Source organism: Nothobranchius furzeri, chromosome 5 (assembly GCF_043380555.1).
Source record: "Nothobranchius furzeri strain GRZ-AD chromosome 5, NfurGRZ-RIMD1, whole genome shotgun sequence".
Classification (NCBI taxonomy): domain Eukaryota; kingdom Metazoa; phylum Chordata; class Actinopteri; order Cyprinodontiformes; family Nothobranchiidae; genus Nothobranchius; species Nothobranchius furzeri.
This window is the reverse complement of record NC_091745.1, coordinates 56,660,797-56,685,605: the sequence shown is the minus strand read 5'-3', so window position 1 is coordinate 56,685,605 and position 24,809 is coordinate 56,660,797. Positions and strand designations below refer to the sequence as shown.

Genomic DNA, 24,809 nt, shown 5'->3' with positions numbered 1-24,809 from the left:
AAATAACGGTGGGAATAAATCATTTATCATATTTATTTTTATATGTAATTCCAAATATATTTGAAGAAGGAGAAGTTGAGCCTAACGAAAAAATTGCCTAATCTGCTAGAGAACTCACTGAGCGCTCTCAATAAGTTAAGTTTCTCAGTCCCACCCTTTCCATTTTGAAGGTAGCAGGGTACTACCAAATTATATTTATGGATGCAACAATTAAATAGGAGCCCTTTGGAGGGTGGGAGTACAGCAAAAGCATCATCTCCTCTAAGCTTACACGTTGTCATTGGGACTATAAGGAGCAGCTGATCAGCTGACCTGGGAGGACGAGAGGGGATGTACAGGTGTAGCAGCTCACACAGGTAAGGTGAGGCGGGGCCATTAACAGATTAAAAAGCAATAAAATAATTCTAAATCAATCATTAAGGCAGCCACTGCAAAGAGGCCGGAACAGCAGCAATATGCTCAACTTCCCTTTTCCTGTTAACAGGTGAGCAGCACCATTTTGTATACTCTCTGAAGCTGAGAGACGCAGGCAACACTTTTTCCTGCATAAATTAACGAAAGGTTTCACAAATCATCAACTGTCTTTCATAGCTCATAGAAATGTCTGCTTTAAACAATTTATCAGTACATAAAATAATATCATATAATAATAACTGCTGCTTAAAAAGAGTGTCATCCTTATTCATTTGGAGCCCCAAAGAAGAAATGCCACCTTAGAGGCTGTGGAGAGACAGTGGGGACTGTTGTCAAGGAGTCATAAATTACAAGGCGACTTGGTGGAGACTCCATTCTCCTACAATAACATTTTGCTATTACAAGCAAATAGTACCTCAATCACCCGATGTACATATCTTAAATGTCACGTGGGAATTGTTTTGTTATTTAATCCACAGTATTATATATTTCCGATTTTATACATTTCTGTGTGAGGAACACAACTCGACGCAGAGGAATGAGAAACACTGGAAGGAGTAGGAGAGAGGAGGTGATGATTGCTAGGCTAAGGTTTGGACATACTGGGTTAAATAATACATTATTCATGATAGGGAAACATAATACAGGGAAATGTGATTATTGTGGAAAAGACGAAACTATAGATCATGTTATATTACAATGTCAGAAGGCGGAAAGGAGGACTCACACTCTTAGTCAGATGAAAGTGAAACTGGATCTTGTTGATTTATTGAGACAAAATTCAAGGAGCGACTGTTTTCAGATTTTATTTCGGTTTTTGAGAGAGATAAGGGTGTTTGGGAGACTTTTTTTTCCCCTCTGTTTGGTTTTGTTTTGAGTACGCTGTTCCAGACCACACTCCACACTAGTTGGTGGCGGTAAATGCACCATTCGTTGTTTGCCAACCGCCAATAAAACACCAGAAGAAGACGCACCCGCGGAACTATTGATTGATGACCATTTTTTCGGGGTGTTTTTTAAGCTGACGGACCGCAGCACTAAGAGGTTGCACAGTCCTTCTTTTTAAACAAACAATTTTCATAGAATATTTTGATGGAGATTTTCGGGAGTACGTTTGATGACTCTGTGTTTTTGGAGGCCAGAGAGCGAGTGTGTGAGTCTTTGTCTTCTTATAACGCCAAAGTGTGTGACCCTCAGGTGAGAGCACTGAATATTTATAACACCTGTTCAACCACGAAGGCTTGGGTTTTCTGTCCTTTTGATTAGCTATAGTTGATTAGAATCTAGTTTTAACTACATGAACTCAGTGAAAAATATTAGTCCTCACTGACTTTGGTAAAAGAGCTGACACAGAAAAGAGGCAGTTTAAGGGGGAGTATTTATTACATTTTCCTAAAATTAAAATTAACAGCTGCATAAAATTAGTTTTCAAAGGTCCCTAGCGGTGTGGGCATTTATTTAGTTGTCCTTTTAGTTTTCTAAAATCATCTGTAAAGAATATGGGTGCAGTTTGCGGATGCTTAGCCAATATATGAGGAACTGAGTTTAGTTTAAAGGTTTCAGAACTTTCTCTGAGACGGACTCCTTTGCAGCAGGTTAACTCGCATCAACAGACAACCACCCACACAGATACAATAAACCACGACTCTGGTTAGAGACTGAATTCATATGATTAATAAATGTAATCACTTTTGTCATAAAGTTCTCTGTGTGTGTGTGTGTGTGTGTGTGTGTGTGTGTGTGTGTGTGTGTGTGTGTGTGTGTGTGTGTGTGTGTGTGTGTGTGTGTGTGTGTGTGCAGTAGTTGTTTTAAAATAATTGAAAGTTTCTTTTTGTTTTGTTGTGAAGTGGTTTTGTGAGAACAGCTGCCTACATAATGAAGATTCTCTGGAGAAACAGAAAGTATTCAAGTTCAGAGGTGATCTGGCTGTAAGACAAGGGAACTATCAGGTAACTGAAGCCATTCAGCATCTTTTACGTCACTAAAGCTCCTGCAGATTTAGCTGCATAGATGCAGTTTAATGAGATAACCTGTGGTCCTCTTCATTACGTCTTTTCCTCTTCCTGTTTTACCTGAGTAAGATGAGTTGGGAGTTGGAATTTTGAATGTCATGAAGGAAAATCTCTTGGCTAAGTCACCAATGGTAACAGATACAAGTCATGATCAGTTCCTAAGCTAAGTTTGAACTGGACTGGGTGTAAAAATCACCACTTGATCCCTGATTCTTTTCTTGATAAAATCCCAGTTCTGTCAGATCCCGGTACATTTCAAAATAAAATCAAGATGGTTCATAGAGTCTCACTGTTCATCATCTTTAAAATGAGATATGGCCTATTTATTCAGTTCTATGTTAAAAATCATCCTGTTTAGTCAGAAATACAAAAAATCAAGTGAATTGTTAAATAGCTTAAGATGTTTTTATTTAATTGAGAATTTCTGCTTAGTTTGTTAATTTTTAATATCAGACTATGTCATAAAAATGTATTTAATTTACTCAGAAAAGTCATTTTGTGACAGAATCCAAAAAGATAAAGTGTCAGATGATTCTGACCCAACCCAGACAGCAACTGGTATCAACTCACTGATCTACAGGAACATTCCTTTCTTGCTGTAACTGGGAACACTGGTGTTCCTGGCTGTAACTTTATTTGTTCAGTCAGTGAAATTTGGGCAGAAAAGCATCAAACACTGAGTCTAAAGCTATTAGTTTTAATTACAACAACAGAACCCTAAACACTGGAGAACTTGAAGAGTTTTAGTTTTTGTCGAACCAACTCCGTGGGCACGGCTTTTGTATCTAACCACATAACTAATTACTAAGATGTGTGTGTGTGTGTGTGTGTGTGTGTGTGTGTGTGTGTGTGTGTGTGTGTGTGTGTGTGTGTGTGTGTGTGTGTGTGTGTGTGTGTGTGTGTGTGTGTGTGTGTGTGTGTGTGTGTGTGTGTGTGTGTGTGTGTGTGCGTGCGTGCGCATGCGCGTGGTTTAGAAAGCCTTGGAGGCATACAGCAGCTGCCTACAGTTGACCTCAGACAACAACTTGACCATCAGACGAGATGTCCTTGAGGGCATGGCTCGATGCTGCACCAAGCTGGGACAGAGGAATGAGGCGCTGGATTTGGCTTCATCACTGGTATATCTGTTCCTGCAGGGGGCCGTGCAGATACTTACTCTATGTTGGGCAAATGATAAATGAAATAATTAAATATTTGCATTTCGAGTCAAAGATCCTTCGAAACATTTAATCCCCATCTGTGTTTTGTCTCCAGTCTAAAGAAGTCTCTAACACTTGTCACCTGACCAGCCTCCTTCTGCTCAAGGTCTCTCAGGAAAACCACAACTTTCTTTTTATTATGTAAATCTGTGACTTGACAGAAATCTAAACCTCTCCTAAAGGTCAGCATCTACCACCACTTTGGGCTTGTGAGGCCGAAGATGTCATGTCTACAGCAGCTGTGTACGCTGCTGCCCTTCAACCCCTGGTACTGGTTCAGCCTGGGACAGATGTGTTTGCAGCTGCTGGACAGCAACACAGCCACAGGTACGCTCAATCTAACCTTCTGTCTGGTTTAAAGATGAAGTTTCAGTTATTGACGCTCTTCTTATTCTGTCTTTTTACCAGAACCAGTGGGAGGAGAGACTGAGGAGAACCAGGAGGAGCTCAGTGAGGAACAGATCTGGCTCCAAGCTTGTGTCAGTCTCATCAGGACCAGGTACCGTACATTTAGTAGACATGAAATAACCAGAGCTTATGAAAATAACAACTCTAATTGCATCCTTGTCTTCATAACATTGAAAATAAATGTAGCTTTATTTAAAAGAAAAATCCCATCTGAAAACAAAGATCAAACCAACTTAAGTAGAAGAAAACAAGAGATGAGATATGGCTTCATGAGTGGGTCACACTTATCTCAGAGATGCTGCCACCCACAGACTCCTGTTGAGAAGTCTACAGCAGCAGCAGTCCTCCTTTGTGCTGCAGCGCAGCCAAAAGGTCCTGCAGGTGACAGAAGAGGCGTTACAGCGGTTAAATCCAGCAGAACCAACTCTCCAGACCCTCAGTGAGGTAAGATTTGTGTACTTCTTTAACAGATTAAATGGGAACAGAAGTGACATCACCTTCATCATCCAGGTGATGTCAGAGGACCTGATCCCAGAGAAGATGAGGGAAGACTACCAGGACGGGGAGAGTCTGGCAAGTGTGTGTCTGCCAAACTTTAGAGAGCGCTGGTGGGACAAAGTTTTACTGACTGGCGTGTTAAGAGACCCATCAGCCACAGGAGGTGTCTTAGTGCTCCAAACCTGAATGTTTGCAGAGAAGAAGAGGACTGGAGAAGAAGAAGATGCTTTACATATAATATTTCCTAAGATAAAATCATACAAAGTATCAAAATGCTGTGAAAAAGTTCTTTGTGTTTAATTTGTGTAACTGAAAAAAAAAATAAAGAAATGTTTTTATAAATCTTAAATGATTGGTGATTAACAGGTTTCTGCAGCACTCAAAGTCATCCAGAGAAGGCAATGCAACTATACTATCTGGGCGGAAGCAGAGACATGGAAATCTTGCAGGACGGGGGAAGCTTGATAAAAGCTGGCTTATTAATTTGGGCATGAATGGTAAAATGGTAAATGATCTGTATTTGTAAAGCACTTACTTGGAGTTCTACAACTCCCTAAGGAGCTTCACAACACAATCAGTCATTCACCCATTCACACGGGTAAGGAGGAGCTACGATTTAACCACAGCTGTCCCGGGGCACACTGATGGAGGCGAGGCCTGCTGAGCAATGGTGACACCGATCCCTCCGACCACCACCAGCAGGCAAGGTGGGTTAAGGGTCTTGCCCAAGAACATAACAGCAGCCAAGTTATGCAGAAGGGCATCTCTGACCGCCATCTAAGTTGATCTTATTATAATAGGCTGGGAATCTTTGTCCTAGTTTACATGCGCATTAGAAAACCAGCCCCTCAAATATCGTTCCCTCTGGTACAGTAAGTGGTGATATACCCCTTTTCATGTCTGAGGTCTTCCGGTTAGCTTATAGCAGTGGTACTCAACAGACAGCCCGCGAGCCATGTCCGGCCCCTGATCCACCAGCACCCCCCACCCCCCCATTTGGAACCAATTAGCTTCCAGCCAGACTAACGCATTTAAAGAGCCGACATAGGTCTTTTTAGGACAATACTTTGGTTTTCGGTTGTGCATGTAAACACACTGAGTGTGGGGTAGCCGTGTCTCCTGTGACTGCAGCACCAACACTTGTATTTTAATGACAGCTGGCAAAAAGCTCCAGAGCTGTTTAGAGTGGTTGCGGTAACCAAATTTCATCACAGGATGTCATTTTTACTTCATTTCTAAATAATGCATCTTTAACATCTGGGAGCTAAGAGGGTAGTTTTGATGCCAAGAGGATTAAATTAAATTCAGTAAATTCGACTGAACATGATGAATTCTGCAAAAACCACACCCACTCCTTAGTCCTGAGTGGGTCATGCCCCAGCCCGCAGAAGGGGAGCAGACTAAACAAACATGATCAGAAACTTTACTTATTTTTTCACCTACACAGTGATATCAGTGGTATTCAGAGTTTTTATTGAAAGAAAGTGCTGCAGGTGTATAAAAACTGTTATGTAAGGACATTATTTCATGCCGTTACAGGTCTCAATGAGCTGGGAAATGACTCCACCTGTGATTAGCCACTCCTGATGGTCTGTCCTGGGAATTATAGCAGAAATAATCATGTGATTACATGGATTTTTGCACGAGGAAAAAGAGACTACCCAGAGTGACTGAAGGTAAAAAAAAAATCCACAAATGCGGATAACACTTTATTTAAAGAGTTTTAGTTTAGAGAAGACCCCTAAAGCATCCTGGTCTCCTCTCCATCATGCTCATGCTTCTTCCCAGTGATGTTTTCATCCCGCTCTGGGGGGACCTCCAGTCCAGCTGCTCGACCACGTCCGTGCCACTAAAAGAGTTGTGTCGAGAAACAGCTCTGGTTCCTGCAGCCTGGTATCTCTGGGGGGTCCAGTTTAGTCTCAGAGTGGTATTTATCTGCTGGGCGACGACAGGCTGCAGGAGTAGCTGGGCTCTGACATCAGAGAGAATGTGTCTGGGGTGTGTGTGAGGCTGAGGCCTGAGAGGAGAGGTTTTAGCTGTGGATTGTGAACATGAGGCATTGAAGTGTGAGTGAATGAGGGCCTGGTGCTGATGGAGCCGGCTGCTCTCAGTGTGGAGCCTGAACACGCGCCCTTTGGTGCTGGTAAAGGGAAACTGAAGGATGAGGTTTCCTGGTGCTTGCTGAGGAGATGAGATGAATTCAGGATTATCACTGATTGGTGAGCAGTTCCAGAGGTATCTTTGTGTGTTCCTGACTGAAGTAAACACTAAGGGCTTCTCTGAGATGTTTTGTTGGGAATAAAATCCTTCAGTGCCCACATCTGTGTGATCAAGACTGATTACCTTCTTCAGATGTGACTGATAACACACAGCCCTGAGCTGTCCATGTCTTGGGGAGGAGGCCTGCTCCTGAACCTTCAGACTCTGCTCAGGTATGGAGGAGAAAACAGATCTGTCAGGATGAGCCTTGGCATCTGAGAAAGAAGTCTGATCAGGAAGATACGAGTCCTCATGGGTCTGGGTTTGATTCCTCTCTAGCAGCTCCGTGTTTGCTCCGGCCTCAGGCGGACTATAAACCACGGAGTGCTGAGACTTTGTCCTCTGTGAGTGTGAACCAGCAGCTGCTCCAAGTACAGGCTGTTTACTGTCTTCACTGCCACCTAACAGCTTCTCAGCGGGGGTTGTCCGAGTGTCTTCCCTGTCTTCAGTCCAAGCCCGGGGTTCGGTCCTAACACTCTGAGCTTCCTGTGATGTAGTGTAAGGACAAAGGGACGGCAGGACAGGCATGAAGGAGACAAAGTCAGGGACCGGTTCTGAGTCGGAGTAAAGTCTGTAGAACTCCTGATGGAAACGTGAGACTGAGCGTCCTCTGATGAGAACAGCAAGACTTTGGTGGACCTGCCAGGACAGCCAGGTCAAACTGAGGGATGGACAGAAGAAAAATCAGTCAGAGAAAAGAGAAGAGTGTGTGTGTGTGTGTGTGTGTGTGTGTGTGTGTACCTGTATGACCCAGACAGCACCTCAGTCCAGTCAGCAATTATAAAACTTTCAGCAATCCGACCTTTCAGCTTCCTGCCTGTCTTGGCGCAGTAGGTCAGACCATGGACACTTTGTACCAATAGCATCTACAAACACACACACACACACACTTTCATGTATTGCCTTTGGTAGAAAAACTCGTTTTGCAGTCAGGTACTCACCGGGAAGTGTCTGCTGCTGAGTTTGAGGTCCTCCCACATGCTGACAAACACCTTCAGATTGAGGTGATCCAGCAGAAGATAAACGGACACATTTCTCTTCCTGCTCGCCTCCAGGAGATCGCACAGCAGCTCCGGGTCACTGAAGTTATCCGTCACCACAGCCAGAGCCTGAACACATTGTTATCCATGTTTACCTAAATATGTGATGTTTGAATCAAAAACATGATTGGACACACTTCCCAGTGTTACCAGTTTAGCCTTTCTGATGAACTGTCTGACCAGATCCTTCATACCAGCTGCTCTGTGGTCAGACTGGAAAAAAACCTCAACTCTAGGGTCATCTGGGATCTGACCAGCTGGTTTTACATCTGGGTGAGGAAAATAAAACATAATAGATGAAGGAAGCAGATGTTTTTCCTGTAAGCTGTAGAACATCTTTATTTCCTGGGTACCTTCTTCACTGTTCTGATCCAGGCTTTCCTCCTTAGAACCATTTTCTGCTGTCACTTCAGAGCAGCCAAAGCAGGACTGGCCATCAGACTCTCTGTCCACATCATCAGACTCACCCACAGCATCTGTTATAAACACAAAACTGTGTCAAAGTAAAACAATAGCAAGCAGAATTCTGAGACTTTATCAGAAATGATAATGTCCATAAATAATAAAACCTGCATTTCCACCTTCCCTATGTTTTAGGATGTAGTCCTTCTCCAGCTCTGACAGGAAGTCCACCTCTCCCTCTGCCTTCAGCACCTCGTGGTACCCCTCTAAGCCCCGGCTGAGCAGACAGTCCACAGCCAGCCGCATGCTCTCGTTGTGGCTCAGGTCTAGCCTGGAGCTGCTGGTGAGGAAGTAAGAAGCTGAGGGGATGCGGAGGTCTTGGATCCGTCTCCTCACCTTCCCCAGGGGTTTGAACCTCTGATACCACAGGTCAGATGCACTGCTGCATCCATCCATGGTGGTGTTCCAGCTCTATAAGGAGATCTGGTTCTAAACAACAGGTTAGGAGAAAAAAGAAGGCCCGCCTCCTCTGACAGCTAAGTGGGTTCCTCATGCTTAATCAGACGTGACAGGTCAGAGCAGAATAAAGAGCTTCCTGTATGTTAAAATTAGTTTAAATCTGTATGTAAAAATAACAAATAGGAATGCATAAATGTGACCAAGAAATGTGCAAATAAAACCTGGCAACAGAAGTAACCAAGCACAGCATCAAAACGTGTGCATCCCTTAGAATTAGTTGGTTTGTGGACTTGGGTTCTGAGTTCTCCCCTCAGGCCTTCAGGCACAGCATGAACATGGATAAAAGAAGGATGGATGAGTAGATGCGAATGAGTCATGGCTGTCATTTCAGATCATGTCAAACAACACCTGGATGTGTTTTAGACAAAAGCAGAGACACCTGGACCAGAGGACAGTAATAACAGCCGCAATCCTGTTACCCATCAGCTCCTCTGAACTCTGACTAGAGTTCATCTGGATTCACATCACACCAACGTCCACCTTCTAATGTAAAAGGAAGTGTTTCAGTCTCTTTATGATAAAAATACTACTGCCTGATAAACTTACAAATTGTATCAGACTAGAATCTCTCTCATCTAAATCTAATATAAATATATTGTAATAGATCATTTGGAAAAGAATATGTTTTACATTGATATGAATGAATCAGAAAGTGATGAACTGAACACCACAATGAAACAACCTTTGAAGATTTTTAAGATGTCTTTTATCCAAAATCGGCTTCAAATGATATAAATGTGATAAAAGGCATTCAAATAAAAAATCAAACATCACCACAAAAGCAAAATGGGTACAAATATACAATAACAGATAAATAAAAAACAAGATAAAAAATAAATGACAGAACACCTTTGGAAGTGACCATTTGTCTTGTGGTTACCATGGCAACACAACCAGATGTAACAAGAAGGTTTTTTAGCCAAAGGCTCCTGTGGTATCCGAGTGTATTTTGGTCATTAGTCAAAAAGCCGAACTAAACAGAGATGTTTACTGAAGAAATCCACTTTCACGTTGACTCACATTTTAGAGTAAAACCACACGAAGCAGAGCAGAAACCATAAAACACAAGCTTAGACCGTATTTTGGTGTAAAAGAATGGCTTTTCTAGCTGGTTTTGGCAAATCTGCTGACTTGAGGTGTAAAAGACGGCAGCTATCGGTTCTCTCCACAGTCTGAGTCACTGATGGGAGAGTGCCTTCTTATGAGAGTATGTTTGTGTGACAGACTGATGACCGAGGCCAGCTCGTGGTCACTGGGACAGCGTGTGGACAGACTGTGAGGAGGACATGCTGGCCTCTTTAGCTCTGGCTGCCAGCTTTAGTCTCAGTTCTCTGATCTCCTTCAGCAGCTCTCGTTCGCTGCTGTCCAACCGGGCCCGACCTCGGTCCAGGGAGACTGGCAGGAAAACAGATAAGAGGAGAGTAAATAGTCTTATTCTTACCATTTCTAGAATGTATGGACTAGAGGAAAAGCATTACGCTCATGACACAAGGCTGTTTGACTAGAAATAAATATCAGAAATGTTACAGGGATGTCATCGTTTAAACACCAGAAGTGACTAACAGCTGGTGGAGGAGCTGCCTGAAGGTGAGCAGCTGTTCAGACACAGCATGTTGGCTCCTGCTGGCACTGAAGTTCTCACACCGTGGTTCCCAGCAGAAGCAGGTCTGTGAGGATGTCCTCCAGTGGGACGCAGTGTCTTTACGTCCATCTGTCTCCACCCATCTAACAGAAAAATAAACATCAGATCCAGATTTGTGTTGAAGTTTTCAATATCTTTCTATGTTTTGATGGTACGATGTAATTTCCTGTCATGTTTGTAAATGTTACTGTTGTGCCAGAGCTGTTGTTAGATCATTTCAGCTACCACAAACACCTGATCCGGTTGTTACCTACAAGACTTACAACCAGCTGTTACATTATGGAGCCACACTTTCTCACGTTTGGATAGATTTATAAATGATAATTAGAAAACTTTGTCTCAGGAAATAGTTGATCTGAAACATTTAGGAGACAGAATGTACTTTATGAGGAGTCAGATACTTTTTAACAACACTGCAGATAATGAAGATCAAACATGGGTAACACTTCCTTTTACAGTCCCCTAATTACTAAGTACTTACATGGTAATTACATGGTAAGTTAAAGTGTATTGTAAAGTGAACAATTGTAATAAAATGGTTAATAAAATAAAAACTAGAATTGAACCTGAGTTACATTATAACAACCGTTTAAGAACTCAGAAACAATAATACACTTTAACTTACTATGTAATTACCATGTAAGTACTTAGTTACCCAAATGTTAAATGAAGCGCGAGGCATGGTTGTGTGGTGATACCAGTGTGTGCTGGTGAGCTGGGCCGTTGCTGCTCCTGTAACCGGGCTCTGGTGCTCATCACTTCATCCCACTGTGAAGCAAAAAGCAGATTCTACAGAGGAACAGTTGGAGAAACTTCCAGAGCTTGTGAAGGTTTCACCCATTAGGAAGATAGTTTAAGTGTTTCTGTATAAAACTTATAATCACAAGCTTATCTATGGTGGTTTGCTTCCTGGACAGCCTTTGGTTTAGAATTTGGGTCCAATCAGACCAAAAACACGAGATTAGAAATGACTAGCAGTTAGCTCATTCATCCTCAATCCTCTCTGACAAAAACTACGAAACTAAAACCAGTAGATCAGTTAAAGCTCACATCTGCTTGTTATTTTTTATAAACTTTCTGTGGTCTCATATGTATGTATGAATGAATGCCTTGAGTTGTTTTCTATGGAAAAAGCTCTGGCGCTCCTGTTTCAGGAAGTAGAAGTTAGTCAGAGAAGAAGGGAGTGCAAAACGAAAGGATGTGGAGTCTTACTCAATAATATTGTAGCCTTTGACTGGCTAACAGCAATGCTACTCTTCCGCCGCCTCCACTCACTCTTCCTTCTTAGGTAAACATGCAACAGTTTTTACAAATAACACAAGTCTGATAGGGTTTCGCCATGCTGTGGAGTTGCTAATGCTAATGGTTAGCTTCTACTAGCCGACACACTGGCCCCATCCCAATACTCGCACTGCGCCCTACGGTCTTCAGCGACGTGCACGTGGAGTAAGTGCACAGTAAGGCTTCGTGTGCGTAGTACACAAGTGTGCAAATAATTGCAGAATTGGGACGGTGAGCTTTGCGTCATCGACTGCAACATATGCCATTCGTTTCAAAAAATCTTTATTAACAACTTTCAAAAAAACAAACAACTTCATGACAAAATGTATTTATTGCTGTTCACATTAAATCTTAGTCTAAAACATTCAGAGCATGAATAAATCATTAATCTTATTAAAAATTAACTACTTTCACTTGAAAATCCATATTTTCAGAAAAGGCACTTGAGCCATTGTTCTGCCTTCTTCTCAAGATTTCCACACACCAGTGGATTGTGGGCAATACCCTTCGCCCAAGTGTACATCGATGTGGACTTGGGAAAAGTGCGGATCAAGGGTGCAAAGGGGGTGTGGTCAACTTCTGCACTTGAGGATTGGGACAGCCTACGTACTCGCACCCCTGGACTGGAACATGCAGTTGAAGGGAGCAAGGTTGGAATTGCGAGTATTGGGATTGGGTCACTATCTGCTCTCATTCCCATGGGCAGTTCCAAGCAAAGAAGGGCAGGGCCATGAATACAATTTGCCCTGACCTGGGCATTTCCCATCTATTTCCTTTCTACAGTGAATTCAGGTTATGGGGGTGAAGACAATTTTCACGTTCTACGTGCGTACGAAACTCGGAGTGGCCAATAACAAAAAGATGAATATTGCACGTTTTTAAGTGATTGAGACCTTTAAGAATTTTAACAAAAACATTGTTCAAAATGGCCAAAGTCCCCCTTTAGTGTCCTAATAATCCAAGTTATTAGCATGTCGATTCTTAAAGAGGTGATTTTCAGACCTGCACCACCTTCTAAATAATTTATCCACCACTTAAAGCTGCTTTCTGGAGTTTTTCTCTTTCAGAAATGATGTAAGATTTGTCAGAAATCCGTAAAAGTGATTATCTTATCATGTACTGTGATATAATATAAGCAATACGTCTTTTTTGTTTTTTGCTAAGCACGCCCCCTGCCCGGCAGAGTTCCGTGCAATAGGAAACTGAGCACCGACCAGAACTAACCAATAGCGTTAGACTGCTGCTTAGACGCTTCACATTTAAGGAAGTACCTCGGCTGATGCAGATTTGATGAACTTTTCACGGACAAGAAAGTCTCTAAAATATAAATATATGAGAACACAACATGACATGAGAATAATACTCATAAAACAACGTGTTTTAGCTGTTTGTCGGCTACAGAACATGTATAAACAGAAACGTGAAGTCGCCATCTTAAAAAAACAGAGGAACAGCGGTTTTGTGTGATACGCTTGTCAGCCACTAGATGGTGCCATCGGATAAGAGAAATACTCCGGAAAGAAGTTTTACGTGAACTTGTTTGTTGACAAACACATCCATGCTCTCACCTCTCTTCCTGCTACATCCCTCATGGTGTCAGCCAGCCTCTCCTCCTCTGCCAACGTTTGCCTTTGAAGCCGTTCCAGCCTCGCCCTCCCTCGCTCCCGCTCGGTGCCGACCCGCTGCAGGTGATCCACCACCTCCCTCTGCCAGTCAGACTGTAAACCCAGCTGGTGCGCTGTTGCCAGGGACTCCTCCAGGGCCTGTGGGTGTTTGCATTTGGTGATAAATTTAACATGAAAGGAATTTAAAAACCACAGATTCAGCGGTTATGGTGATGTAGCTGCTTCACCCACCTGAATGTTAGACTCTGCATCACGAAGCAGCTCTGTGTGGCTCTCTCCTGCTTCTCTTAGCTTCAGCTGTATCTCCTCCTCAACCTCGTGTCCGACACGCTGTTGTTCCTTCAGCAAGTGCTGAGGACATGAAGAGAAGGAGGACATTTTTTCACAGTGTTTCACCATCAGAAGGAAAATAAAACTAGAACGAGTGTCAGCTTCAGACACACACTGGTGAAATCAGACACTGTTAGAGCATCTGTAAAGTCACCCCGGGGAACCGGTCAAACTACAGGTGAATAAAAATAAAAGGAGCAGAGAGGAGGAGGAGAATTCAGGTCATCTAGAAGGTGTCACCTGCTCAAGTCGTTTCCTCTGAGCCTCCAGTTCCATCTGTCTGACCTCAAGATCCTCAACTGCTGCAGCGGTCTCTCTCTCACGTAGATCCATCTGCAGAAGAATATAATATGCTACAATGTAATGTAACATAACACACATCCCTCCCAATTTTTAAAGTCAGACTGAAGCGTTATTTTAGATCACCTTCCGTAAGTGTGGTGCGCGAGCTGCCGCTAGGGGGTGCATGAGGTGAAAAGTGTAATGGCTGCGGAGCTCAGAGAAGTCTGTCATATGTCACCATTAGCGTAGCCAGAAACTCATTTGTGGGTGGGCCTAAGAAAATGTAAGTGGGCCCAATAAATGTAACTGAAAACAAATATATTTTGCGCGCGTGTGTCCTCCGCATGTGCCCTAGCTTAGTGGGCTGCATCGGGATTGGGACCCAACACAAATCTTGCGGGGGCGGGCGGTGTGAACTTTGCTGCGTGCGGGAATGGTCGGCTAAAAGAAACAGTGCGGGATCGGGATGAGTATGATGGAGTCGGCAACTGATGTTGAAAAGAAGCTGAAACAAGGTCTTTATGACACAAAAACCAAAGTAAGGCAAGTCAGACATTTGGAGGAGTTTCTCTGAGTGTGTTAATATTTCTCATTCAGGTCTCTCTCAGAAAAGTGACCTCGATCACTGCCTGATTACAGAGGAGAGTAGAATATGAAACGGCCTTGATTTCATTACCCCTTTAAGCACCACACAGTAGCTCCTTTATGTTTTTTTTAAGAATTTTATAGTTAAGTAGCGAGGAGTTATTTGAAATCACATGCGCCGATGCGTCACCGGTGATCCTGGTGACGCATCGGCGTTAAAGGGTTAAAAACTAAATGAAAACAAAGTGCGTCAATCCTGACCAACACAAGCCGATAGTCGGAACCCAGCTCCACCAACATGTTATATTTCAACCCATTTTCTAAAGTGCAGCATTATGTTAAATGCACTGGGTTTTACCCTATTGCATTTAAATGTCATGGTTAAACAGTACATGTTAAAATCTAAGCTCAGCTCGGCAGTGACCTAAAATACATAAATATAATTTTACTTACCGAAAAAAATGAAGTGGAGACTCCTTGGACGCTCTATTAGTGCAATTAATGCTACAGCAAGTCATTTTGTCCAACAATTGCACTAAAAATATCCAAAAAAAGAATACACAAACACAGAGACTCAAAATCCCGGAGCAGTTTCCAAGCCAGACCGAGGCTCTACTGAGGCCTTTCCATGGAGCTAGCTCTGTGGTCACGTGGGTCTGATGCTCATTAATTATACAGAATTTTAGGCTTTTAATACACTTAAACAGAAGAGTGAGAAAAAAATGCACCCCCCTCAGAGTTGTCATGAGTGTAAACTAGATCATTTAAACCAAAAACATGTTTTGGTACCAGGCTGTAAACATGTTTATTTCTGCTGTGAAATTGGTATTTTTAACATGGGAGTCAATGAGGATTTGCTCGCTTCTGACACCAGCCCCCAGCGGATGAGGGTGGAACTGCAATTTTTGTACTTCCGCGTTGACCTCAATTTTTCACCCGCATTGTGGGGGCTTGGCTCTCCCTTAGAGACAAGGTGAGAAGCTTGGTCATCCGGGAGGGGCTCCTCCACACTGAGAGGAGCCAGTTGAGGTGGCTCAGGCATCTGGTCAGGATGCCTCCTGGACGCCTCCCTGGGGAGGTTTTCCGGGCAAGTGCAACTGGGAGGACGCCTAAAGGAAGACCCAGGACACGTTGGAGTGTCTCTCGGCTGGCCAGGGAACGCCTTGGGATTCCCCAGGACGAGCTGGTCCAAGTTAGCCTGGCCTGCCAGACTCGTCCTCTGTTTAATTCTGCACAGAGAATGAGTCTGGTAACTCACAGGCAGAGAGGCACTTAAGGGGCGGGACTAGGCAGCTCAAAAATGACCAGTCAGAAAAAAGACGGAAATCCCGACTGTACCGCATGACGCAGTAGATGTCTAGTTGTAGTAAAAAAATAGCGTCTGGCAATCATCTTTTATTTTGTTTAGAAGAAATGCTTTTAGCGCTTCTACTTGTTGTGGTTTTAAAGACGTGTTCAAATCATTTAGAACAAAGGAAAGAGCCGCAGCTAACTCCACTTCAGTCACCATGTTTATGTTAAACTCGGCGTTATGGTGTGTGATGTACGCTACTCAGCGCTGATTGGCTCGGTTAGCATTCTCACAGGGTGGGGTTATTTAAATAGGAGAGTTCCCAGACTCTTTCTCTGTGTAGAATTAAACAGAGGAGGGGTCTGGCAGGCCAGGCTAGGTCCAAGTGGCTGGGGAGAGGGAAGTCTGGGCAACTCGGCTTAGGCTACTGCCTCTGCGACCCAACTCCAGATAAGCGGAAGAAAATGGATGGATGGTATGAAAACAATGTCATACCAGAACACTAATAGACGTGCTCCTAAAGAAGGAGAGCCTTGTTTACCTTTCTGCTGATCTCCTGGTCCAGTCTACGTATCTGGGAGGTTTGCAGGTCCTGCTGCTGTTTGAGAAACCGCCTCCTTGTTGCATCCAGCAGCTGAAACTCTTTCACCTTCAGCTCTCTTTTCATGGCTGCCAACCTGAGTCGGATACAGCTGAGTCAGCATCTAATGTGTGACGTCATAAAATTTCCAAGTGTTTGTTCTTTACTTGGTTCTTTGCTCTGTAAGCTTTTCCTCTTCTTGTGCCAAGATGGTTCTCCGCTGGTCTTCTGCCTTCCGCAGCAAATCCTGTGTTTGAATTATTAAAAGCAGCAAACGAGGTCATTTTCCTCACGTTCAAAATGTTTTTGGTGTTTATTTTCATATTAGAACAACAATACAATCACTGAGGAAGAAATCTACCTGTTGGGCCAAATAGGCTTTTTCTTCAGCTTGGCGACGCACAAAATCTGCATGCAACGCTGACAGCTCCTTCCTGAACACACAAACACACACACATGATGGAGAGCGGTTACACGACTACTGTTATTGTGACAGGTCTGATATCTCACCTCTCACGCAGATATTCCACCTCCTGCAGCCGTATCCTCTCCCGCTCCCTGCTCTGGTATTCTACTATAAACGCCGGGTACTGGTGAAACACGGGGTACTGGCCGCTGGTCAGTGGGGTGAAACCAGAAAGCATTGTCTGGGGCTGGAGGTCAGCTGGGGTGGAGCCCATGAGCCGGTAAGCCTCTTTTATCATAGCTCCAACATCCAGATTGTTGCGATGGTGAAAGAAGTACTAAGAATGAGGACAGCTGGGTAAATTTGTGGAGGAGAAACAAAAACTGACATAGTTCATTCTGATAAAGGCGTTTACCTCAAAGTCCTTTTTTTGGGAACAGAGCAGCAGGGGCTCACGGCAGCAGATAATGTAGGAAACGCAGGCCATGAGCAGGAACGACGGGTGGTTGGAGAAGACGTTGTCGAAAAGTTTGAGCCATTCATCACGGGTTAGAACCTCTGAGAACAACGTCTCCAACAGAGGCCACACGTAGAGCTGGGGACACACACGACATTCATGAGCTATAATAGCATGTGTGTGTGTGTGTGTGTTTGCTGTTACCTGAGAAGTGACCCCACAGTCCACCAGGTGCTGCAGTGTCATGATGAGCCAGAACGTTCTCCGCCATGCTCAGGATGTTCAGAGGGGGGTTGGGGAAATACTCAAACCAGTGCTGGCACCAGTTCACTGTACAGACAGATTCCAGTAAAACTATCTCAGTAGGTCAGCTTCTGACCTAAAACAGGCGCTTAGATGACCTCCCCAATATAATTTTAATAAATAACTGAAAACAAGTAAGTTGCACTCTGGTAAAGTACCTAAGAGAGTGGCCACCACCTCGAAGCAGAGCATGGGGTTGTTCTGGAACAGCTTCACGAACGGAAACGCTACAAGAGGGAGGTATTCCACCTCTCCAAAGATGGCTGCCCAGTGAGCTAAAGCAGACAAAACCCTGCAGAGATAACAAACACAGCTTTTCATCAGCTGAAAACCCACACTATACCAGCTCACACACACACACACACACGCACACACACGCACGCACGCACGCACGCACACACACACACACACACAAACGCACGCACACACACACACACACACGCACACACACACACACACCTCTGTAATCCTCTCTGCAGCTTGTGGTTTTTGATGGGGTACTTTTCCTGCAGTGTGAGGAAGGCTGGATGCAGGCCTTTGTCGGTCAGACTGCTGTAAGCTGCGTGGTTCTCTGGAAGGCACAGCAGAGACCTCCACACAAACATCCTGCAACACAAACAAAAACCATCCTAAAACTCAGACTGTGTTGTATGTGAAAAATCCCCCTCATTTACCTGTATTTAGCTGGATATTCACCAAAGGCCTTCAGCAGAGACACCAGTCTCTTCTTATTCAGACCAGCTGGGAGTTCATTCTGTTTAAAAATAAATAAGAGAAAAATACCAGAAACTTAGTTTTTTAAACCAAATAAACAATAAAAAAGACGTGTTTAAATGAAATTTGACCTCTTTATCCTCAGCTGAAGACCCAGCAGGTGGTCTCAGGATCTTCACCTGAGCTTGTCTGCTGGAGCTCTTGTTAGGTCTCTGAACCACCTGAGATCTAACCTTCATCTTTATGTTGGAAAGGTCCTGATCAGCTTCACCCACGGAGATGACAGCCACCTGAGACAGAGGAGGCTGCACACACAGAGTCATACACACACCATAAACACTGGAAGAAGGACAAAACTCTATGCGTGACATCATCAGTCACCTTGTTTAATTCCTGCGTGAGACTCTGGATGCTGTAGATATTTATGCTTCCGTTATCCATGATGGCCGCCAGGTATCGCCCGTTTGGGCCGACTGCCACCGTGGTGACGGCATCATCCACAGAACCCAAGTGGAAGAGAAGCTTACATGTGTGAATGTTAATGAAACGCATCACACCATCCTGGCTCAACACACCCAATATCTGTGGAGAGAAAAACCACAGACCATCAACATCTGATCTTGTATTAAGTCCCCCAGCCAATAGGAAGCCAGATATGATGCTCATTGCTCAGCATCATGTCTGGCTTCTTATTGGCTGGGGGGGGGGGGGGGGGGGGGTATCTATGATCATCTCGCTTGAACGTCCGGCTCCAGAGAGGGACATTTTTATGGATTTAAGAGCAGAAAAGTCGATTTGAGGATAAATACAACAAATCTGAACACAAGAAGGGAGAGAGAGAGAACAGAACAAGATTTGAGCATAAAAACAACACTTAATGTTCTGAAATGAACAAAATATGCTCTTGATTAAAGGCAGGCTATTTCTTCCTTAGAAAGCAGCACTGATTCCTGATTTACAGGTAAAATTTTCACTTAGAGAGAAATTCAGTCAAAAGAAAATGAATAAAAACCTCTATTCCCATTTCTGTACCTGGCTGGCTCCGCCATCGAAGCTGCCGGGCAGGAACTCCAGCTGTCTGACAGTCCGAACCTGAGAGGGCATCTGGATGACCCTCACCAGCTGCTGGCTATCCAGACTCCACATGTGCAGCAGGTTGGAGCGCCCCCCTGCTGCGAGGCTCTTACCATCACTGTCAACACAAAGATAAAGACTCCAGAACGCTGCAGATCTGTGATGAGCTTATTAAACATTCACACGCAAGACTGTTGTTTAAATATCCTTCTGTGTGTGGTGTGAGGCCCACCGAGTGACAGCAAAGGCCTTGTAGGAGATCCTGGGTCCGCAGTCGGGCACTGGGAGCTGGTACTTGCAGAAGAGTGTGTCGCTCTCCCAGGCAAAGATGGAGTCGTCGCTGAAACAGCTGAGGATGGTGTTGCTGAGCGGGAGGAAGAACACCTGGAACAGAAGCAGGAGTTTGTTAGAGACCCACAAACATGAAACAGGGTTAGGGTCACCTGGTAAACACCGGGTCACAAGTCTGACTATAACACAAAACCTAAATCCTTATAGGAACAGTTAAAAAAATCTACTCCGACGATAGGATTCATGTTGAGGATTAAATATAAATCTGACTGAGAAAACATCTGGATTTGAAAAGGACACCGTCCCATCAGCGATGAAGAGGAAAGTTAACTTTTACAAGTTCAATCTGGAATTCCAGACCTTCTTTGTTAAAGTAAAAAAATAAAAGTAATAATCAACAAGATGGATCAAAAGTACCAGTGATAGGCTTAATTTTTGAGAAACAAAGAAATCGGTTTCTAATGTAAAAAAAAAAGTCACCAGATTTGTGTTCATTCAACATGCTCTTCCTTCAGAGTGATCCCCTTAAAGGATACACACTATGACATTTTTTCATAAGTTATAATATTTCTACGGTTGATACAATACATGTTCAGGACATTTTTTTTCACTAAATCCCTCCCGCATAAAGCGATTTCAGCAGTTTTATTCTTGATGGTGTCAGTACCTTCCAGAATGAGCAGTTTCAGGGCTCTGTCACTTTACGAAAACAAGTTGGAGCTGGCCACGCCCACCCAGCTTCTGCTCAGGCTGCTATAAGCTGAGAAGTTATGATAACTGGGAGGGGTTTCAAGAAGAGCTGCTGCCCCTCCTCTCGCAGATCTCTCTTACCTGGTAAATGCTAATTTTCCCAATTTGTGATGTCAGAAATGAAGACTTTTTGAAACAGCTTGTTTTAGGACCATAATTCCTAAATTCAAACACTGACAGAAAACGGATGGATGGTTTGTCTGATATTTGGAGTGTTTATAGAGGCAGCAGAGACCCACATGGTGGCACAAAAGGAAGCAAACGGTTTATATATTACACAGATAAACTTTGAGTGAATAACAAAAATGTTGAAAAGTGAAAGAATTGCTTCCTACAAGCAAAAGTTAGAGGTTATTGTCTCTAAAGAAAATGCATCTTAAAAGCCCTGCATGTGTTTTGGGTTGTGACTGAGTTACATTATTTTTTTATATTTATCAGAATTTTATTTAAGCTTACGAACCTGGTGTTTTGGAGCAAAATTCTATTATTTACTTGATCTGAATAAATAAATAGTTTAGCAGATGTAGGTTTTATTAACCATTTAACGTCCCCATAAAGAAAAAAGCACTGGAAAATGCTGTGACACAGTTTATTATGTTTATGTCAATGAAATTATTTAAACAGGTTTTTGTCTTGTTGTGGATGTTAAGGGGTTAACACCTGCCATTCAAAGGAAAATGACCACAAATTAACCACAAAACCGAATCCAGGAAGTTTAGGCTTGCTTTTAGCACCCCCTAGTGTCCGTTTAGTAAAACTAAAAGTTCCTCGCTGTGTGTTCATCTTTTTACCACCGTCGACATATGTTTACCACCTTCAACCAACAGCTGAAATGTCTCCTCTGACTTCCTGAGTGTCTACAGAAACGATTCATCACCATTAAACAAATCAGCTGTGTTCATGATCTAAAACATGAAGGAAACGTGCTGTAAACAGACTGCAGCTCCAGGTATGTCAGCTCCATTTTATTTTAAGTCCAACAGACCAGACCGGCATTCTGGCATTGCAAATGCGGTATTCTGGCCACAGAAGGCAATAAGGGCTGGGTGGTCTTTCTGCACCCTGTAAAGGGTAATTTTAGCACATACTGGTTCAAGAAAATGATTTAAAAATATGACAAAGTTGCAAAGGAAGGCTTTAAACTAATTTAAAACCCTCAAATCTGAATGAAGCTTTAAAGCATTTCTTTTCCCTTTGACAAAACACAAACCAACTTCCAACATGTTTACCTTTTGTATCCCAACAGACTGCCTGATGTTGAGTTTCCTCTTCCTCTGGAAGGTGTCCAGGTCCCACAGCTGAGCCGTGTCAGCTGATGTGCTGATGGCGTAGCGGCCTGAGCTGTGAACGGATATGGATGACACTGCTCCTTCGTGTCCTCGCATCCAACTGACCAGCTGCTTGGTGTCTATGTAATGAATTTTACAGCAAAAACAAAAGACGAGTAAATAAATAAAGACCTGAGAAAAAGACATAATTGAGCTTTTTCAGCGTCATATCTATATACAGTTTTACTTTTAATTAAAATGTATTCCAACAAGAGAGATGGAAACGTGGCAAAAGCAAATCTACGTGTACACTGCCACACCAAAAGAAGAGTCGCCACCCACATTTAAGTAAGTAAATAGCCACAAGCCTCTCATTGGATAACTACTGCGTCTTTCAGGTGGTAACAAGTTATTTATAGTGACTTATTCCTGCTACCTTTTTCAATATTACTAATGTTCCTTTGCTCTTATTCTTCTATATTTGGGTATGTTGTATTGTGCTTCTTTTATTATTCCTTTTATGTTACACGTGATACTGATTAAGAGTCCAGGATAAGGGATACGTCACTTGATTCATACATCAAAATTATTTAAATTAAAAAATAAAAATTTCCATCCTACCTTTGTCAAAACACTTAATGGTGTAGTCAGCCAAAGCTACAAGAAACTCTGTGGTCCTGCGAAGGTTGAAGGCCAGAGCAGTGCAAGCTTGTCCAGTTTTCTGCACCAGACGAAACCTACATAAGGACAATTCTTGTGTTACCTTTTCAGATGATCAGAACACATTTTTAAAATAATTAGATGTAACATTAGTGAAATGTGCTCGTTTTCTATGTCCATTCATTCTGTATGACCCAGACAGAGACCGTCACCTGTTTGTGCTCATGTCAAAGGCATAAATGTTGCCATGGTGATCTCCAGCCAGGAAGACACATCCTGTGGTGTCAAAGGCCACCTGAAGGAAACGAACCGTCTTGGCCTGCTGGGCAGTGCGCACCACCGTCACCAACACACTGAGGAAGACAAACATGGAGAAGATCAGGGATGAAGAACAGGAATCAACACATTTAATTATGAGGATAAATGAATGGATGCTAAGTGAACGACTTATACACAAGTGAAGTTTCTGTAATGCTCCTTTTTTTTAAGACTGATGATAATTTGGTGTCTTAAATAATTATTTCGTATCAAAATGGTCTCATTGTTTTAACAAGAATCTCTTAGCGACCAAGAACATCAGGAGCTGACTGCAGCAGAAACAGACTAATACCTTCTCCTCGGTGTTGGTTTTCGATGCCATATTTTCCCGTCTTCTTTGTCTCCGACATTCGTCACCTCCATTATTAAATACGACTGTACAAGACTAAAGCTTGGATGAAAAGAAAAGGTTTGTTAAGCCTGTTGCATCGCGTATAAATCAGGCGGAAGTTACATGTCACAGTAGCAAACAGGTTAGCAGGATAACGGCGGTGCAACAGCGGCAAATAAAAAAAACAACAAAAAACACATTAGAGTCCTCTTTAAAAACGGTGAAACAATATGGACGCAAATTTTCCTGTATTCAAAGTCACTAATAATCTATAAAAGAAAAGTCTGGACACACCCAAACTAAAGAGGAGAGATATTTAGGCAAATGTTTTGTTTTGAAGAGGTTTTGGTCGCATAAAAGTGACGTCACAAAACGGCAGTGGCTCTTGGGAGTTGAAGTTTTACGTCTCAACATGGCTTTTTCTGTGCTCAGCTAAAATGTCTTCATTTATTGTACATTTCTATGTTTAAATGTTCCGTGTTTGTCAGTATTAGTAAATATGTACTCGCTGATGCTGATGTTAAAGGTACAATAAGTAAGAGTTTTACAGTAAAATAATAAAACAGAAGGATGTCTCAATCATGTTGGAAAAAGAGCCTAGAAATCTAGACAAACCAAAACAATAGCAAAAGATCTTGCTCTGCTGGTCGGTCTAGCCACGCTCCATTGTCTATGCCGGTCTATCATCGGCCTGATTAGTTTTGTGTTTTGCCAATCACAGCGCTCTACATTTCTCATCTCAGGAAAGGATCTACCAACAACTCCACATTACAGCGAAATGTGTTTATCTATTTATCAACTTATTGTGTATTAATCTTATGCTGTGACCCATAACTCAGAGCAGACTTGTTTGTTTGAAATATGGACCTTAGTACCAAAATTTGACCACAAGATGTCATTATTTCTTCATCCACCTACAGATCCAAACCGGAATATTCTTTATAACATTTTATTAAATAAAGTGAGAGTGTATGTCGTGTACGCACACACGCACACGCACACACACACACACACACACACACACACACACACACACACACACACACACACACACACACACACACACACACACACACACACACATCACTAATGAGTGAATCTACAGTCAGCTCCCTAATGACAATTTACAACTTCACAAATCGGACTAGATAATGATTTCATCTGATTACTAACATTCATCATCTTGCGACAGGACCCAGTAGCAGCAGGTGAAGTTTACATTTCTGCAGCCTTTCCTTCATTGGCCTAAGGTTGTGGGATCAGCTGGTTGAAATGAGGCCATCCCTGATTCTCTGATTCTCAAATCAGCTGTGTTCATGAATTAAAACATGCAGGAAACTTTCTGGAAACAGACTGCAGCGCCAGATATGTCAGCTCTATTTCATTCTAAGTCCAACAGTCCAGACCGGCACTCTGAAGTTGCAAGTGCAGTATCTGGCCACAGAGGGTGGTGGGGGTCTGAGTGACATTTAATTAACCTTGTAAGGGTCATTTTTGCACATACTGGCTCAAGAAAATGATTTTAAAATATGAAAAAGTTGGATAGTGTCTCTTTGAAACTAAGTCTAAAATGAACAGGCAACCAGTAATGTGTTAATCATTTATTGTGCCAGTTAAAAGGCGAGCTGCAGCATGTTGTATCCTCTGGAGATGGGCAATGGAGTAAGCAATGACCCCTATATACAACGGTCCTGAGTGATGATAAAGGCATGGACCAAAGTTTCAAACTGATGCGCCGCTGACAGAATGGATTTGACTTTCAGCAGTTTCCTCAACTGAAAAAAAGTGGATTTACCTACTGATCTTATCTGGGTATGACATTTAAAGGCATACTTTGCAACATTTTTCATTTTTTTAAATCATTTTCTTG

At 42.9% G+C, this 24,809-nt stretch overlaps 3 protein-coding genes across 4 annotated transcripts; 1 reads left to right on the top strand and 2 right to left on the bottom strand.

The window, feature by feature from the left end:
- Positions 1 to 1,399: 1,399 nt before the first annotated feature.
- Positions 1,400 to 4,861, top strand: c5h8orf76 (chromosome 5 C8orf76 homolog). 2 transcript variants are annotated; one of them, XM_070551785.1, is made up of 8 exons: positions 1,400 to 1,611; positions 2,262 to 2,363; positions 3,401 to 3,544; positions 3,681 to 3,731; positions 3,808 to 3,952; positions 4,034 to 4,124; positions 4,345 to 4,477; positions 4,544 to 4,861. In XM_070551785.1, the coding sequence occupies exons 1-8, from the start codon at positions 1,507 to 1,509 to the stop codon at positions 4,715 to 4,717; spliced, it is 945 nt and encodes a 314-aa protein (XP_070407886.1). In that variant the 5' UTR covers positions 1,400 to 1,506; the 3' UTR covers positions 4,718 to 4,861. The 2 variants fall into 2 exon arrangements, with proteins under 2 accessions (XP_070407886.1, XP_070407887.1); XM_070551786.1 differs by having other exon boundaries at positions 1,426 to 1,567.
- A 1,180-nt stretch (positions 4,862 to 6,041) lies between these two features.
- On the bottom strand, positions 6,042 to 8,830 carry LOC139069844 (protein FAM83A-like). The gene is made up of 6 exons (XM_070550939.1): positions 8,412 to 8,830; positions 8,184 to 8,306; positions 7,981 to 8,099; positions 7,732 to 7,899; positions 7,532 to 7,656; positions 6,042 to 7,451 (listed from the first exon to the last, which is right to left on the bottom strand). The coding sequence occupies exons 1-6, from the start codon at positions 8,686 to 8,688 to the stop codon at positions 6,260 to 6,262; spliced, it is 2,004 nt and encodes a 667-aa protein (XP_070407040.1). The 5' UTR covers positions 8,689 to 8,830; the 3' UTR covers positions 6,042 to 6,259.
- Positions 8,831 to 9,807: 977 nt separating this feature from the next.
- On the bottom strand, positions 9,808 to 23,316 carry tbc1d31 (TBC1 domain family, member 31). The gene is given in 25 exon segments (XM_070550935.1): positions 9,808 to 10,146; positions 10,315 to 10,476; positions 11,092 to 11,161; positions 13,243 to 13,437; positions 13,531 to 13,650; positions 13,870 to 13,962; positions 16,329 to 16,464; positions 16,535 to 16,614; positions 16,729 to 16,801; positions 16,878 to 17,110; positions 17,189 to 17,368; positions 17,435 to 17,471; positions 17,473 to 17,560; positions 17,692 to 17,825; positions 17,993 to 18,139; positions 18,208 to 18,287; positions 18,379 to 18,552; positions 18,629 to 18,829; positions 19,280 to 19,439; positions 19,554 to 19,705; positions 21,592 to 21,770; positions 22,252 to 22,367; positions 22,503 to 22,643; positions 22,901 to 22,999; positions 23,234 to 23,316. Coding segments are annotated over 24 exon segments (3,168 nt in total). The 5' UTR covers positions 22,972 to 22,999; positions 23,234 to 23,316; the 3' UTR covers positions 9,808 to 10,000.
- Positions 23,317 to 24,809: the final 1,493 nt, after the last annotated feature.

Coding starts and splice junctions, on each gene's coding strand:
- c5h8orf76 (XM_070551785.1), top strand. CDS start 1,507: ATGGAGATTTTCGGGAGTACGTTTGATGACTCTGTGTTTTTGGAGGCC. Junction 2,364..3,400: donor TAAGACAAGGGAACTATCAG/GTAACTGAAGCC, acceptor CGCGTGGTTTAG/AAAGCCTTGGAGGCATACAG. Junction 3,545..3,680: donor TGGATTTGGCTTCATCACTG/GTATATCTGTTC, acceptor TTTTGTCTCCAG/TCTAAAGAAGTCTCTAACAC.
- LOC139069844 (XM_070550939.1), bottom strand. CDS start 8,688: ATGGATGGATGCAGCAGTGCATCTGACCTGTGGTATCAGAGGTTCAAA. Junction 7,900..7,980: donor TCATCAGAAAGGCTAAACTG/GTAACACTGGGA, acceptor CAATGTGTTCAG/GCTCTGGCTGTGGTGACGGA. Junction 7,657..7,731: donor TCAGCAGCAGACACTTCCCG/GTGAGTACCTGA, acceptor GTGTGTTTGTAG/ATGCTATTGGTACAAAGTGT.